The sequence below is a fragment of the Acanthochromis polyacanthus genome, chromosome 11 (assembly GCF_021347895.1).
Source record: "Acanthochromis polyacanthus isolate Apoly-LR-REF ecotype Palm Island chromosome 11, KAUST_Apoly_ChrSc, whole genome shotgun sequence".
Taxonomy (NCBI): Eukaryota; Metazoa; Chordata; class Actinopteri; family Pomacentridae; genus Acanthochromis; species Acanthochromis polyacanthus.
This window is the reverse complement of record NC_067123.1, coordinates 39,314,012-39,328,548: the sequence shown is the minus strand read 5'-3', so window position 1 is coordinate 39,328,548 and position 14,537 is coordinate 39,314,012. Positions and strand designations below refer to the sequence as shown.

The following is a 14,537-nucleotide window of genomic DNA, read 5'->3' as shown; positions in this document are numbered from 1 at the left end:
GTTTGTCATTCTGCTCATTTTGCATTTTTGGAGGAAAACTATCTGTAAAATATTTGGTAGATTCATGGATGGTAAATTAGTGGCAGCCTGTTCATGCAGTTAAAGAATATATCTTTAACTGGCAGCTTCATCCGACCTTGACATTCTGAGCAGGGGGCGTGGTTATGTGTATCCCGGTTGAGGGGGCGTGGCCAGCAGCGCTCCTCAGCAGGTATAAATCCCAGCTAGTCCTCTGCTCGTCCCCCACTTCAGTTCTTCCCCGGAGGACCACACTGACTGAGGAGCCTTCACAAACGGTAGAACTGCTCACCTCTTCTCTCTTTGGTTTTAGAGCTGATTGAGAAACACTAACGTAACTCTGCAGGAGTTTCGTGCTTCTAATTGAGCGGCATGCAGCCTTTTCAACTTGTTTCTGCAGATCCTATGTGTTTGTTCTCATTCACAAAATGAGACATGCCTGTTTTTGGAAGAGAAATGAATTAAATGTGGAACTTTTAACTTTCAGTGAGGACTAGACCATATCAGACAAAATGGTGAAGATTGGAATCAACGGGTGAGTTTTACAACTTTCTTCTTTGCTTTAAAGCTCACGTGAAGCGGAAGAACCACTGGTTCTCTGCAGCTACAGGCCTGCAATCAATTAGTTATCAACTATGAAACTGATTACCAACTACTTTAAGTGTCAGTTAATTAGTTTGAGTAACTTTTTTTTAAAAATACAAACATTTAAATTCTCTGATTATAGTGTCTAAAATGTGAATATTTTCTGGTTTCTTTCTCTGGGCTGCTAATATAATAGCTTCCTACAGCCTTTAGTTGTCTAAAACTACGAGATGTTCGGTTTACTGCAAATCTGAGGCACTACAAGCCACAAATGTAAACATTTTCCTCAGAAAATGAGTAAAATCAATCATTTCTGCTGAGTTTTCTCAGTATGAATCACTGCAGCGCTAATCTGAATAAACCTCATGTGTTCTGTTGGAAGCCCAGCAGAACTGCAAAGATTAATCAGCTGGATGTCAGCTGTTGAATTAAGTAATTTGACAATCAATTTATCACTGAGTATTTAAGAAATAAAACTAAATTATTTGATTGCAGCTGTCTAAAAGTGTTCTGGTTTCTCTGCTCCTTTTTGTGGACAAAACATTTGTCCTCTTGGGATTTGGCAAACACGGATTTATTAAATGTATCTAGACTGAACAATTAATCAAATAATCTGCTGCAAAGAGCAGGAAGTTTGATCTTGCTTTATGAAACTTTAAAGCAGATGTTAAAAAAGCAGCAATCTAACTGTAATCAACAAAAATATATTAACAGGACAATGTTTAAACCATGAAGACCAACACACTGACCACAAATCCACTCGCCTTTCAAATTTTAGTGTTTTATATTCTACCCAAAGAAACCTGGCTCTCCTGCATCGTCAGGCGTCCACCAGCTGGGCGAACGTTTTCCTTTCTTGGCACCAGTCTCTGTTTGAGCCTCTGCTGCAGTGCACGGTGATATGATGTGAGGGCACGAGCAGGAAAGGCTTCATTTCCTCAATCACTGATCTTATAAGCATCCAGTAGTCGAGGGAGCAAATGTCCTCGAGCCGCTGGACCCGGACAACGTCCCCGTGACCCCTCAGTGATTATCTGAGAGCCGATTTTAATCATTTCACTTCAAGACGAGAGCCGGCGAGGCGGTGAGAGGAAATTTGAGATGAAGATCAGTGAAGGAGGGTTTTTCTGTCAAGTGCATGAAGTCGGTTTGCTTTTAAGAACCAGAACGGCAGAAAACGTGCTTCATAGCCTGGATTAAATATTTAAAATGAGCCACATGTACATATTAGAGCTGAAATGGTTTAACAAGCAGCTTTAAAAAAAATATTAGAACTTGCTGATTTTCTTTTGTGGATTTAGATTGTTTGTTAGATCAAATGTGCAACTTAAATGATCACTATAGGCTCCAGAAACCTGTTAATTTTATGCTGCTTTTTTTTTTTTTTAGATTTTGTGGCTTCCTTCAAAAGAAAAAATAATTTGTATGCAAATCTATTACTAAAAATGGTTGCATAAGCACAAAGGAGCTTCTGAAAATGCGTTATCCATGTGTAAATTGAAATATTAGTGCTGTTAAATAGATTTGTTGACTGAATACTGGTGTTAGATTGAATGTCGTATTCCTCTGTATATTTATGCATGTGGGGGTTAAAATATAAATTCTATCAAACACAAGTGTTACGACCGGCTCTGGATGTCGCAACAAAGCCCAGTGGGCTGGGACCTGGAAATCTAGAAAATTTGACCCCCTCCAAATTGCTTTTATTTTTGTTTTTCTTATAGTAGAATAAAAATCCAGTTCAACAACAACAAAAAAATCAAGTCAAACGGTCTATTCTTTAAAAGTTCGGCCAGTTTGAATCTCAGGAAATGACACATTCCACAGGCGTAAAAAAATTGATATTTGAGCTTTTCATTCTATTTCTTTTGAGAAATTAATAATTTTTACCTGAGATTGTAACAATATTCAGGTTTACCTGCTCCATATTTTCTTAATTGCTTAAATTTAGAAGATTTCTGCAAAGTTTGAAAAAATATAGTAAATTTTCACTTTTTTTTCTGAGACTATTTTCATGTACCACCCAGAATATTTTCACTTGCCATAAGCCAGATATGGGAAAGTATATATTTTCTGAAAGAATAGGATGTCAGGTGTTGAAAAATACAAGTGTCAGAAAATCTGGCTTATGGCAACTCTCACAGATCAAATTTTACTGAAGAAGGTCTAAGTTCCCCTGTGTGGGCGATTGATGTTAACACGTATGTATCCAAATTGTAAGTAGTACTTCTAATATACACAAACTTTGCAGTATAAAAAGACTTCTAGATGTCTAAGTGTAACAACTGTCTTCAAATTTTGAAAATGGTCATTTAAGGCATCAATTTAGGGCAGATTTCATTAAAAATTCTTGAAATTTGGTAGATTTTTCCAGTTTAGACTTCATGTTTCACTGTTATGTTTTTTGTAAAGTAGTCATTTACTCTGCATAGAATTAGTTAATAAAACATTTGAAGGCAATATGTCTCTCCTTTCAAATTTACGTTTAATCTCCAAATTCCATCGGTGGAACCCTACACTTATGTCTAGAAAAATCTCCCTGCAGCCTTAACTTTTCAATATAATTTAAAGATATCTTTTTAGATGTATTCCCAAGTATATTGCGGTTGAAATGAGCCCTCAATCACTACCAGGGGATGATTTTTAGCCAAGATATTAGATTTTTTCCAAAAAATAAGCCAAGCAGCCCACTGTGCAAAGGAGGAAATGCACAGAGGGTTTCAGTGAAACGGAAGATCATTTATTTATAAAGAAACTTAACAGTGGGATGTGGTAGTTAGAATCAGTGGTGGTAGTGGAGAATGTGTCGTGTGTTTTGTCAGTGTAAAACAAAACCAAATTCTACCAAAGACCCATGGCTGGCTAGAGAAGGGGAGTAGATGGGGAGGCAGCAAACGGTGGCAAAGCAGAGCCAGAGAATGACAGAGCGACCTCTGGATCAGCTGGCTTATATAGCCTGATGCATTCCCCAGGTGTGGCTGGTTAATTGATGATAGCTCCGCCCAGCTGGAGACCTGCAAGCAGAGCAGTAAAAGACCAAGGGTCTGGGGCTGGAACACAAGCATCTGCCAAGTGAACATAATATAAAGGAAATGTAGGAAAATCTACAATATTCTTTAACTCTCTGAACACAAAGCGCTTTCTATTAATTTTTTTCTTGCTCCTGTCACATTTTTTTCCTCACTGTGGGCTCATTTTTTACTGCAGTATTAAGTCCTGAACCTCAGAACAACCACGACTAGAAGCAAAGAACTCAAATGTCTTCTGAGCACAGTGACACACTTGGAATTTCATAAATCCAACAAAAATAATGATCGTGTCCACAGGTGGTATGAACACTGGGAAAAAACGCACTACATTCTGTATATACGGTTTGGTTTTTTAATTAACTGGTTTCCTTACTCTTTATGCTTTTTGTAAACAGCCTGCAGTTCAACTGAAAAGGTCCTGTCTTTTTTTTTTTTTTTTTTTTAAAATCACATGACTAACTGAGCTAGAGCCAAATGGCTTCAGTTGCACCGAGAAGCTCAAAGTTTAGTTTTTACCACAAGTGTTTTTTTTTTTGGTAATTTTCTAAATGAAACCTGTAGACTAAAGTGATTTTAATTCAACATTATGATTTTTAGATTTGGTTAAGTTCTGCAATGCAACAAGACACAAATGAGTAGTTCAAAGACCGTCGTTCTGTTTTTGCAGTTTCTTGCTGGTAAATTGTCATTTTGGCAGCTTTTTAAGGCCTGCATGTGTTTCAGAAATGCTGCCAGGTTATGGGTTAACTGTTGAAATAAAGACCTTTTTATTGATAAACTAATTGAACATGTGAAATGACCTGAATCACCTTTAAAGAAACTTTGTGTGATAAATTGGATGGATTATCCAACAAAATTAAAACCCCAAATATTTAAAGTTCCTTTCAGTTTTTTTTTATTTTTTATTTTGGTTTGACAGGGTGTCTTGAAGTGAGCTGCAGGTCTGTCTGAGCGTCTCCTCTGAGCCTCTAAATGCAGCACAGGACTCTGGACACGTCTATTCTCAGGTTATTTATAGCCGGGTGGTGTTGTGGTGTCACAGTTGGCGTCCTCTTCTTCCACACCCTTTCAGACCCTCCAACCCCCTCTCTGTTTGTATCGCTGCTCTCCTCAGCTGTCACATTCCTTTTATTCTCCCCTCCTCTAATTTTAACTCCCTAACCTTTCGGCTGAAGGTCGGAGGTCGTCGGGCCGGTGGTGTGCAGGACGCTGCTCGGGCTGAAACGTTCCCTCTCTGCTTCTCTTGTGAAGCAGCTGCTCTCGAGCTACAGGGAGATTTAGCTCCTTGATCCTGGACCGGTACCAGCGCCAACAGCGAAACAGAAGATGGGCTCCGGTCCATTCTGGCCTTCTGGCTGCTTGGTTTCTTCCCAAAACAAACCAAGGGAAACTGCCTTCCTGCTGGCGCTTTCCTCTCATGTCCTGTGCAGACAGGCACAAATTGATTTGAGTTTTTCTAACCCTCAGCTCTACAAAAAGAATGATCTGGACCAGAATAAATTGTCAGTTTTGGCCTGTGAGGTGTTAGATGTTCCCAGAGGAGGAACATGTTCCCTGCAGGGAGGATGAAGCCCAGCAGCGGCGGATAAACTCACTGATTTCACGTCTGTCGCTTTTTTTTTTTTTTGTCCACTGTGAACTATTCCCTATTATTTGTCATCCCAGTTTAATGTTGGATGTCTCAACTCCCTGAACTCCTGACAGTTTCGGGGTGTGTTCTGCACCTGTCAGTTTTCCTCACTGTGGACTCTTGTTTCACTGCAGATTAAACTCCTGCACCTCTATGGAACCAGAACAACCAGGACTAGATGTAGGGAACTGAAATGTGGCACAGTTGAAGTGAGAACACAGCCTGTAGTTCAGTTAAACTCTAAATGTTTCTCATGTGATTGTTGTTCTCTGAGTCACTGGTTTCATGGTTGCACTGAGAGCAGAATTTTTAGTTTTACACACTGGTTGGAGTGAGTGGTTTATTTTAGTCCAATAAAGTGGTTTTGATGTTTTCTCCCCAGGATGTTAAACTATTGTCTTATTCTTGGCTGCATGTTAATCCAACACAATTTATGAAAATCTTTGACTGGTCAAATATATATGGAATCAAAAGTTAGTCTGACATAAACCTTAGGAACTAACTAAACATTTCCATTGCAAATTTGTCTATTTTCTAGATGAATTAAATTAGTTGTTAGGGGAAACATGTCGTCAGTATTTCAGAAGGCGCAAGCTTGAGATCACGCGTGTCGTCCGGCAAATGTCCCGTCCATCTTCAAGTGACTCTTGACATTTTCTGACATTGTTCTCTGGTCTGTAGGACGCATGCTGAGGTTCTAATTCCAGAATAGACTTGCAGCTTGGGGTTGCTTTAATTCAATTATTACTTACCTGTACATCAGAACTAAACACTGAATCCCTTTTTAGAACTCTCATCTGTGTGACATTTATTTAGCAGACTAAGTCTTATCGGTGTCCGTCCATCAGACATCCTGGTTGCCAAACCCGGCTCCTCCTCAGTGCACTCTTGACCTTTCTGCAGAGACCCTGAGCTTCCTATTTTAGGTTCCCGCTGTGATTGTGTCTTGTCACGGGCTAAAGTTTCAAACTGTCTCACGACAACACAAACTGTGTAATGTGACTCCTGGAGACTGGCTGTGTTGCATAACGGGACTCAACATGTGAAGCACAGATTACATTCATCTCTGAGGCGTCCTGTATTCAACTTTTATCCTCAAACCAGCTGTGACTTTGAGCAAGGCATTAGATTATTAATCCTGAATTGTCCCTATACTACTTTCCAATAACCAGTGACTTTTGCTGTGTTTATATATTTGTCACAGATAATTACCTCATCTAAAACCGCTAAGTGATGTTGGTTAACTCTCTGAATCCTCAAGCAGATTCTCGGTGTTTCTAGCCCCTTTTTCCTCATTTTTCACTGCAATATAAATCCTGCACATTTTAAACACCTATATCCGCTCTTCTCGGTGTAAACACAGCCTGCAGTTCAACCGAAAATGTTCTTTTTTTTTTTTGGGTCACATGACTGTTTGCTGCATCTGACTCAGTCATGGATTCACGTCTGCACCATAGACTGTATATAAAGATGGACGTAGCATCTGGCTCCAGAATTGAAGCCAACCTGGAAGTGTCAAACTTCCAATATCACGCCGTCCGCTAGGGTTGGCTCCAAAAAGCTTCTTCTCCATAGACCCCAATTCATTTTTGGAAAAAATAAAATTTGATAGACTGATGTTCTACAGCTCAGGATTTTTTAGTTTTCATGGTCAAAATGAGAGATCAGGTGGCCGATCTTAAAATAAATCAATACTGAATTTTAACTAAATCATTAAAGTTGGCGGAGCCAGGGGGCGTGGCTATACTTGATAGACAGCAACAGAAGCCTCTGCGGTAAAATGTGGGCGGGATAAGAGTCCTCAGCCAATCCTGCCCCTAGTTGCTCTCCGGTCCAGCCTGTTTGATGACGCTTTTTACTGGCTCCAAAAAATCCAAAACGGCGACCAGGAAGTAGCAAAATCTGGGCTTCATTTTCTTGGCGTTGAAACAAACGGGTGATGTCACGGTTAGTTTATGTCTGGTCTGCAGAGGAGTGCAGAATTTTACATTTTTCACACAATCTAGTGAGAACTTTTTTTTTTTTTTTTTTTTTTTTCTCTTCGGTGAGTTTAGTTTCCAAATGAAACCACGTCACGGCTGATGAGTTCAAGGGGTGTCAGAAATGTAAGAATACAACAATTGTTTTATAGTTTGACTGAAAGATTATTTTTTATTTCTTTAAAGTGAATTCTTTTCAAGCCTGCTGCTGGGTTTTAGGATTCGAATGTCTTTTTAAAACCTCTTCCTTCCTCTCAAGTATGACTGATGTGGTTTTTATCAAAATCGGACATTCGACTGTACTTGAACCGTCTCCTGACTGAACATTTGCTCCCCTCTCTGCTTTCAGACGTTCACTCTTTGACCTGCTCTGATGGCGGCCATATTCGGCCTAAACAGGCTTTCGGCTGCCGGTGCCAACAATTGTTATCTTCAGCCAAGGTTGGCAGGCCTTGTATGGCCTGGCTGTCCTCTGCAGGGAATCGTTTCTGTAGTTTTGGTTTGAGGGCCACCTGCTGGTCAGAGATGCAGTGTGTAGGGAGGGTGTGACAAGAAACGAGGAATTTAAAACTCTTGGTTGGATGAATTCAAGCATTTGGAGCCTAAAGGGCCAAGCTGGGTTTGGCAGACACTGAAAGTCTATTTGAGGCATGAACAGGTCCAGGAGTTAAGATGTTTGATTTATTATTACTTTTAGAAACTGCTCAAATCTTCTGTTTCTAGTCTGGTTGGTTTGTGCTCACTTTCCCAGTTGCTCTTTGCTGACAGCCTTCTCATTGCGTTTCAGATTCGGACGTATCGGCCGTCTGGTGACCCGTGCCGCCGCCACCGTGGCAAGGTCGAGGTGGTGGCCATCAACGACCCCTTCATCGACCTGGACTACATGGTGAGAAGACATAAAGTGCTTAACAGGGATCTATTTTAGCATATTGTCTACCTGCCAGCTTTCCAAATGTCTCAGGCTTCACTTTTTTGAGCCTTTTGCAATGAAATTTAGGCAAAAATGTTCCTCCTGGATTATGGCTTTTCCTCAAACGAGGGCAAGTTTAATAGGATTAGTCGCTAGCATCGTTTTTGGCTTCTGAGACAGACATTAAGAGGGAGAAGGTAATGAGGTTTTGGAGATTTTGGCTTCTCAGTCACACAAGTGTTCCTCTATAGAAGCTTGGAGTGATCTTTATATTTTTTCTTTTTAAACGTGAAGCTCATCCGGTCGTCTCCTCCTGCAGGTCTACATGTTCAAGTATGACTCCACTCACGGTGTGTGGAAACACGGAGAGGTGAAGGCAGAGGGCGGCAAGCTGATCATCGGCAACATGTCAATCATGGTCTCCACGAGTACGTATCGATGCCTTTTAGGAGTCTTTAGCGTCTTCGTTCCCAGGATGCTGTTAACCTCCCCCTGTTTGTGGTTCTGTTCAGGAGGGACCCTGCCAACATCAAATGGAGCGATGCTGCCGTCGACTACGTTGTTGAGTCTACCGGTGTGTTCACCACCATCGAGAAGGCCTCTGTAAGTTCACCAGCTTGCTCCAGGCTGACTTTGAATCAGTTTTTTTTTTTTTACAGGATCTGGGTTATTCAGATTGCAATTATTTCACATTTCAAATGCTTAGAAGTGTCACTTCAATGAGATGTCACAATTTTAAGCTTGGATTGGTTAAAGTTCCAGACAGGACAGCACATTACAGATGAGTGTTTCAAGACCGTCAGAAAGTTAAAATTTTGAATAATTTTGCAGTTTATTGCTCAAATAAATGGCATGGTATTAATGGGATGCTTTTGGGGTTTGGAAGGGTACAAATGAAAGTAATTTGCTGTTTTCCTTTTTTTTTATTATTATTATTACCCTCATCTGTTAAAAGATTATCTTCCATATACCTGTCCAGTAAAGGGTGGATTCTGTAATGTGAAAAAAATGCTCCACATTCTATATTGTGAACTGGTATGCTATATCTTCAGAAGGCATCATGTGTCGTTTCCTCAAATTACATGTCAGACTCTTACTTCTAGGCTCACCTGAAGGGCGGCGCGCCAAGAGGGTGGTGATCTCTGCTCCCAGCGCTGACGCTCCCATGTTCGTGGATGGGCGTCAACCACGAGAAGTACGACAACTCCATGAAGGTTGTCAGGTGAGTTGTGTTTAGACTCCAGGTGTGATTTTAGCTGCGACTACATCTGCACCTCTTGCATTCTGTATCAAGTTAACTTTGTAACTTGAATGATTGTTTTGTCTCCATAGCAACGCTTCCTGCCACGACAACTGCCTGGCTCCCCTCGCCAAGGTCATCAACGGACAACTTCGGCATCGTTGAGGGTCTCATGGTAAACGACTGAAACACTTGACTGATTAAAATTGCAAACTGCAGAAACCGCTCATTCTGGTTCATCTGAGGACACGGAAACTTTAGCCAGCGGGTCACAAGAGGAAAGATTATTTCATCAGGCAACTTTAGATTCAGTCCAATTTGTTGGTTTATAAAATATGTGTTAATAATGTATTGTCATGAATCTGAATTGCTCAGATCAGAATTTGGGATTTGGGTCTTCATTTATAAAGCAAAAAAGAATCAGAAATGCCTGATTGGTAATTATCAAGCAATCAAATTGTCATTTTCTCAACTGCAAAAAAGGCAAATGAGATTAGCAATATCATAATTCATATGGCATTTCACACTTAAAATGCTGCATAAAACCTAACATGAGATAAAGTAAACCAAATAATTGAAAAAAGAAAAATGACAAAATTCGTAAACGGAATAACCTCTTAGAATTGGATATAATCAGGGAAGACAAAGGCTTTAAGTTAGAGCTGCTACAAAGATGTACATAAATATAGAACTAGTTAAAAAAGGTCAAGATTTCAGCTTCATGTAAGGAAGTCAAAGATGCTTAAACTCTGCTACAGAACTTCTCAAAGTTGAAACTGATATTCTTCAAAAGTAACCATATAAGATTCTTGATCTTCAGTAAAGCTATTCTAGCCTTTCTAGGAGAAAGGAGGATCAGAGTGAGGAAACGAGTTTTATCTGGAAGTTGTTTAACAAGTTGTCTAAATACCTGTTGGTTCAGTACAGGTGTGCAGCATGTCACAGGCCTCAGTCAGGACTAACTTAATCCACAGTCATGTCTTGTTGTGAGGAGCTAAGACATGAGTGACAAGTGAGGAGACTTGTATCTGTGATAAAACAGCCCCGTCATCTTGGATTTGTCTGTTCTGATGCTTCCAGAGCACAGTCCACGCTGTCACTGCCACACAGAAGACAGTTGACGGTCCCTCCGGCAAGCTGTGGAGAGGACGGACGTGGTGCTGCCCAGAACATCATCCCCGCCTCCACCGGAGCTGCCAAGGCTGTTGGCAAGGTCGTCCCCGAGCTCAACGGGTAACTTCACGTTTACTCTTGGGTTAACAAAATGGAAGTAAATAGAAATTTAGCTCTGACCAGTAGATGAGCCCCCCCTTATGTAGCAGGAAAAGAATCAGTGTTGGGGCTGTTCAGAGGAAGAACATCATCTCTGATCTCTTAAATTTGACGTTTGTCCTGGAACAGCAAGCTGACCGGTATGGCTTTCCGTGCCCCACCCCCAACGTGTCCGTCGTTGACCTGACTGTCCGCCTGGAGAAGCCTGTGAGTATTTAATAATGCACAACCTGAAGCTTTAGTATTGATCACTCAAAGTCGGTGCAAAATCATCTTCGTTTCAGACTCCTGCACGCTGTTTAACTTTTAAAAATACTTTTATATTCATACCATTTCTGTGCCAAATCATCCATCATGAAAAGGTCCAGCACTGAAAGAAATGGTCTTTGAAGATTACTTGACATGTTCTTACTTGTCTAATCAAATGGATGTGTGAAGAGTTAATGTGTCTGGGTTTGAGTTCCATTTGGACAAATCCTTTGCTGCATGAAGTCTCAACTGTTTCATACAGTGTTTTTGAGAATTTCTGTGATAAATCCTGACATTCTAACTCTTTTTATTCATCAGGCCAAGTATGACGACATCAAGAAGGTCGTCAAGGCCGCCGCTGAGGCCCCATGAAGGGATTCCTTGGATACACAGAGGACCAGGTGAGAAAAAGGAATTCTTTTTAACTAACGGGAGGATGCAAATGATGTAGGTGTATGTTGGAACCACAAGATGGCAGCATGTCTTTTAATATTTCCACAATTTTCTTCCCTGAGGCCAAGTTTTGCTGCAATATGAAGTCCTGCACCTCTATAGAAACGACTCAACATGCATGGAAGTAAAGAGGACTAAAGTCTTCAACTTTACTTGCATTACATCTTTCTGCTCTTTTAAACACACCCTGCCATTCAGTCTGAAAGTCATTAGTCTTAAGCTTAGATTGTTAAATTTCGGAATGAAACTGCAGCCACAGATGAGTTGTGCAAGGACGGTTAGTTGAAGCTCTGAGCAGCTTCTTTCTATGATCAATGGTGCTTTTTTTTTTTAAAGCACTTTTTTGTCTTCATTTTTATTTAAGATAACATGCAATTTGAGGATGCTACCATTGTGGTAGGTCAGAGGGTAGATGTAGTCAGAAGACGGATCGTTTACCTGACTTATTTCTTTGTCCTCAGGTTGTGTCCACAGACTTCAACAGCGACCCTCGCTCCTCAATCTTTGATGCCGGTGCTGGCATCGCCCTCAACGACCACTTTGTCAAGCTGGTTTCATGGTGAGTTTGGGATGCATTCAGTAGCCGGTTCCTTCTCATGTCAGCAGCCATTTTATCCTCGGTGTTAAAATGAATCCATATTTAATCATCAGCTGACCAAGGTTTATATACCACTGAAGAAGAGTTCCTAGTACTGATCTTCTCACTTGAGTATCATTTGGTTGCTTTGTTTCCACATATATTGATACAAGGGCCATGAAATTTGCTTTTAATAAGATGTTGATGCCCCCCAATCAAGACCATGACTCCCTGTAATGAGGTGCTTTTTCTCTTAAGTATCTCTTTAACCGCCCTTATCTCTCCTCTGCAGGTACGACAACGAGTTCGGCTACAGCAACCGTGTCTGCGATCTGGTCCAGCACATGTTCACCAAGGAGTAAAGTCCTGTCTAGTCGAGACTTGTCGTTCCTTCCCATGATTCCCTGTTCCTTCACCTGTAACTGGATGCAGCGCCATCCGTCCCGGGAGCAAATCTTCTGACCTTTTTATATGATGCAGTCACCTCTGTCCTGCTCAGCGGTGAGGATTGTTCAGAAGACGTTCCACCACTGAGCCGGATTCTGCTGAATGGTCGTGTTGCACCAAACATGCACGGTGGCTCCTTTGCACTTACCAAGAAAATAAATTCCTCAGTTTGTGAAAGACATGCAACTTTGTGATTTTTATTTTGTGCTTGCTATACAGAACACAGCTTTTCTAGACTGTAGGTGAATACTTGTTGCTGCTTTCTCCAGCCTCTAATGTCCATCCAAAGCATGCATTACTTGTTGCTCTGCTGAACGGCTGGAAAATAATCTTCTCCAAAGATTCCATCATTAGTGGGAATATCAGTCTTATGTCACTCCATTTTTAAATTAGGGGTTTATTAATCATTTAAAACGTCATGTTTTCAGGCAGAAATCAAAGCAGTTTTTATTCTAGTCCTGAAAAGTGACCTGGAGTTTAGCACAAAATATTGAAATGTAGCAGGAGGCTGGTCAGATGTTTGACTGACAACTTCATACAAGTCGTGTCATTTAATTCTCAAATTGTCACTTTCACTGTTCCTTAAAGGCATTATGGAGGATGTTTTTGTTTAATTTGTCTGATTCACATAAAATGAATATACTGACTTTTAGTGGACTTGTATGTATGGTCTCAAAGAATTTTAAAAAAAAAAAAAAACTGGACATGGCAGGACCTGGAAACATCGGCTAATCAACGCGCTCGGACCGAGGCGTTTGGTTTGCTCCCTTTCCTGTCAGTTTCCTTGGACTTGCGCGTTTTCTGTATGTGTTGCTTTGGTATAGCTTCGTAGTTAGCTGGCGACTTGTTTTGCTCATCTTTTTTCACATAATGGCAGATAAAGATCCAGGGGGACCCAGCCGTAAAAGACAACTTCACGAGTCCTACGCAAGTTTCTGGAGGGGGGCGTTTCTTCGTAATGTTAAGAGGGGGGAGGTTAGAGGGGGTGAGGGAGAGGCTGTATGTGCGCATGCTACGTTCAAGTCGTAGGAAATTAAACTCCTCTAATGCTTTAAACAACCATTTGGTGGTTTGTGTCACTTTTCATTTACGTAAATTAATCGGGAGAAAATAACAGACTTGGTGAAATCTAGCAGATGCTTTCAGTTTGTATAAAGAATATGATGGCAGAACTTTCTGTCAGTTGCATTCGACCGAATCGGTGACATGAATAAAGTTCTTCATCCAGCTCCCTCAGTCAAAAGTTCTTAGCCTTCCAGACCAGTGTCTTCTAGAACCTTCTGGCCTTTCTGAGATCAGTTTCCATAACAACCAGCTGCTTCCTTGTGTCATCACATGTCCATCCAGTTCTAGTCTGTCTAATGATGGTTGACCACCGTGGATGTGGACCATACAGCAGCCTGTTGGTGAGGTGTGATTTCCAATAATTCTTTTAGTGATCAGGAGTCAGATCCATAGAGGCAACCATATGTAAATTTGCACATTTCTGCACATCCATTTTTAGAAGATAGGTAGTGTCTACATTTTTTTTTCCCTCAAAATTTCCTTCATTTGCTGCACTTGTTCCTTGTCTATTGGTTTGCAACATTGCCACCTCCTTTAAATCTTGTTTTACTCTTTAGAAATTCTCAACTTGTCAGTGTTTGCTGTGATACACACTGAATTTAATTTATTTATTTGATAGGGACGATGCAGTTTAACATCGTTCCATTACTTGGCATGAATCTGATGTGCTGCACAGAGTTTATAGCAAGGGCTAGTTTCCAACTCTTGTCCCTAGATGGGGCCTTTAAATATAAAGTCAGAATATATAACATCATAAATAACAAAGTTTACAAAAGAACAATAAAATACATGTTCACATAAAAACAAATAATTACACAAACCAGTTCAAAATAAGTTAATAAAAAACATGGCAAACTAAGAATGATTACAGCTCTGATGTGCTTTTAGCCAGCACTTGACCTTTGCAGAGAAGGGTTTTAAATCTGTGATTAATTTGATATCGGTTGGTAATGAATTCCAGAGTTTAGAGCCTCTAAAAGAGAAAGCTAACTGTCCAAATGCTGACTTACATTTTTGTATGCTACAGTTTCCATTCACCTTGTTTCTTGTTACTCTGCTGCTGTTCTGTCTTTGAATAAATTT

General features: G+C 40.5%; 1 protein-coding gene across 1 annotated transcript; it reads left to right on the top strand.

The window, feature by feature from the left end:
* Positions 1 to 524: 524 nt before the first annotated feature.
* Positions 525 to 12,566, top strand: LOC110963181 (glyceraldehyde-3-phosphate dehydrogenase-like). The gene is given in 18 exon segments (XM_051955253.1): positions 525 to 553; positions 8,029 to 8,063; positions 8,066 to 8,127; positions 8,471 to 8,583; positions 8,667 to 8,754; positions 9,255 to 9,272; positions 9,275 to 9,325; positions 9,327 to 9,373; positions 9,484 to 9,535; positions 9,537 to 9,566; positions 10,472 to 10,537; positions 10,539 to 10,624; positions 10,793 to 10,815; positions 10,818 to 10,870; positions 11,231 to 11,270; positions 11,273 to 11,313; positions 11,827 to 11,924; positions 12,235 to 12,566. Coding segments are annotated over 18 exon segments (996 nt in total). The 5' UTR covers positions 525 to 530; the 3' UTR covers positions 12,305 to 12,566.
* The last annotated feature ends 1,971 nt before the right edge of the window (positions 12,567 to 14,537 follow it).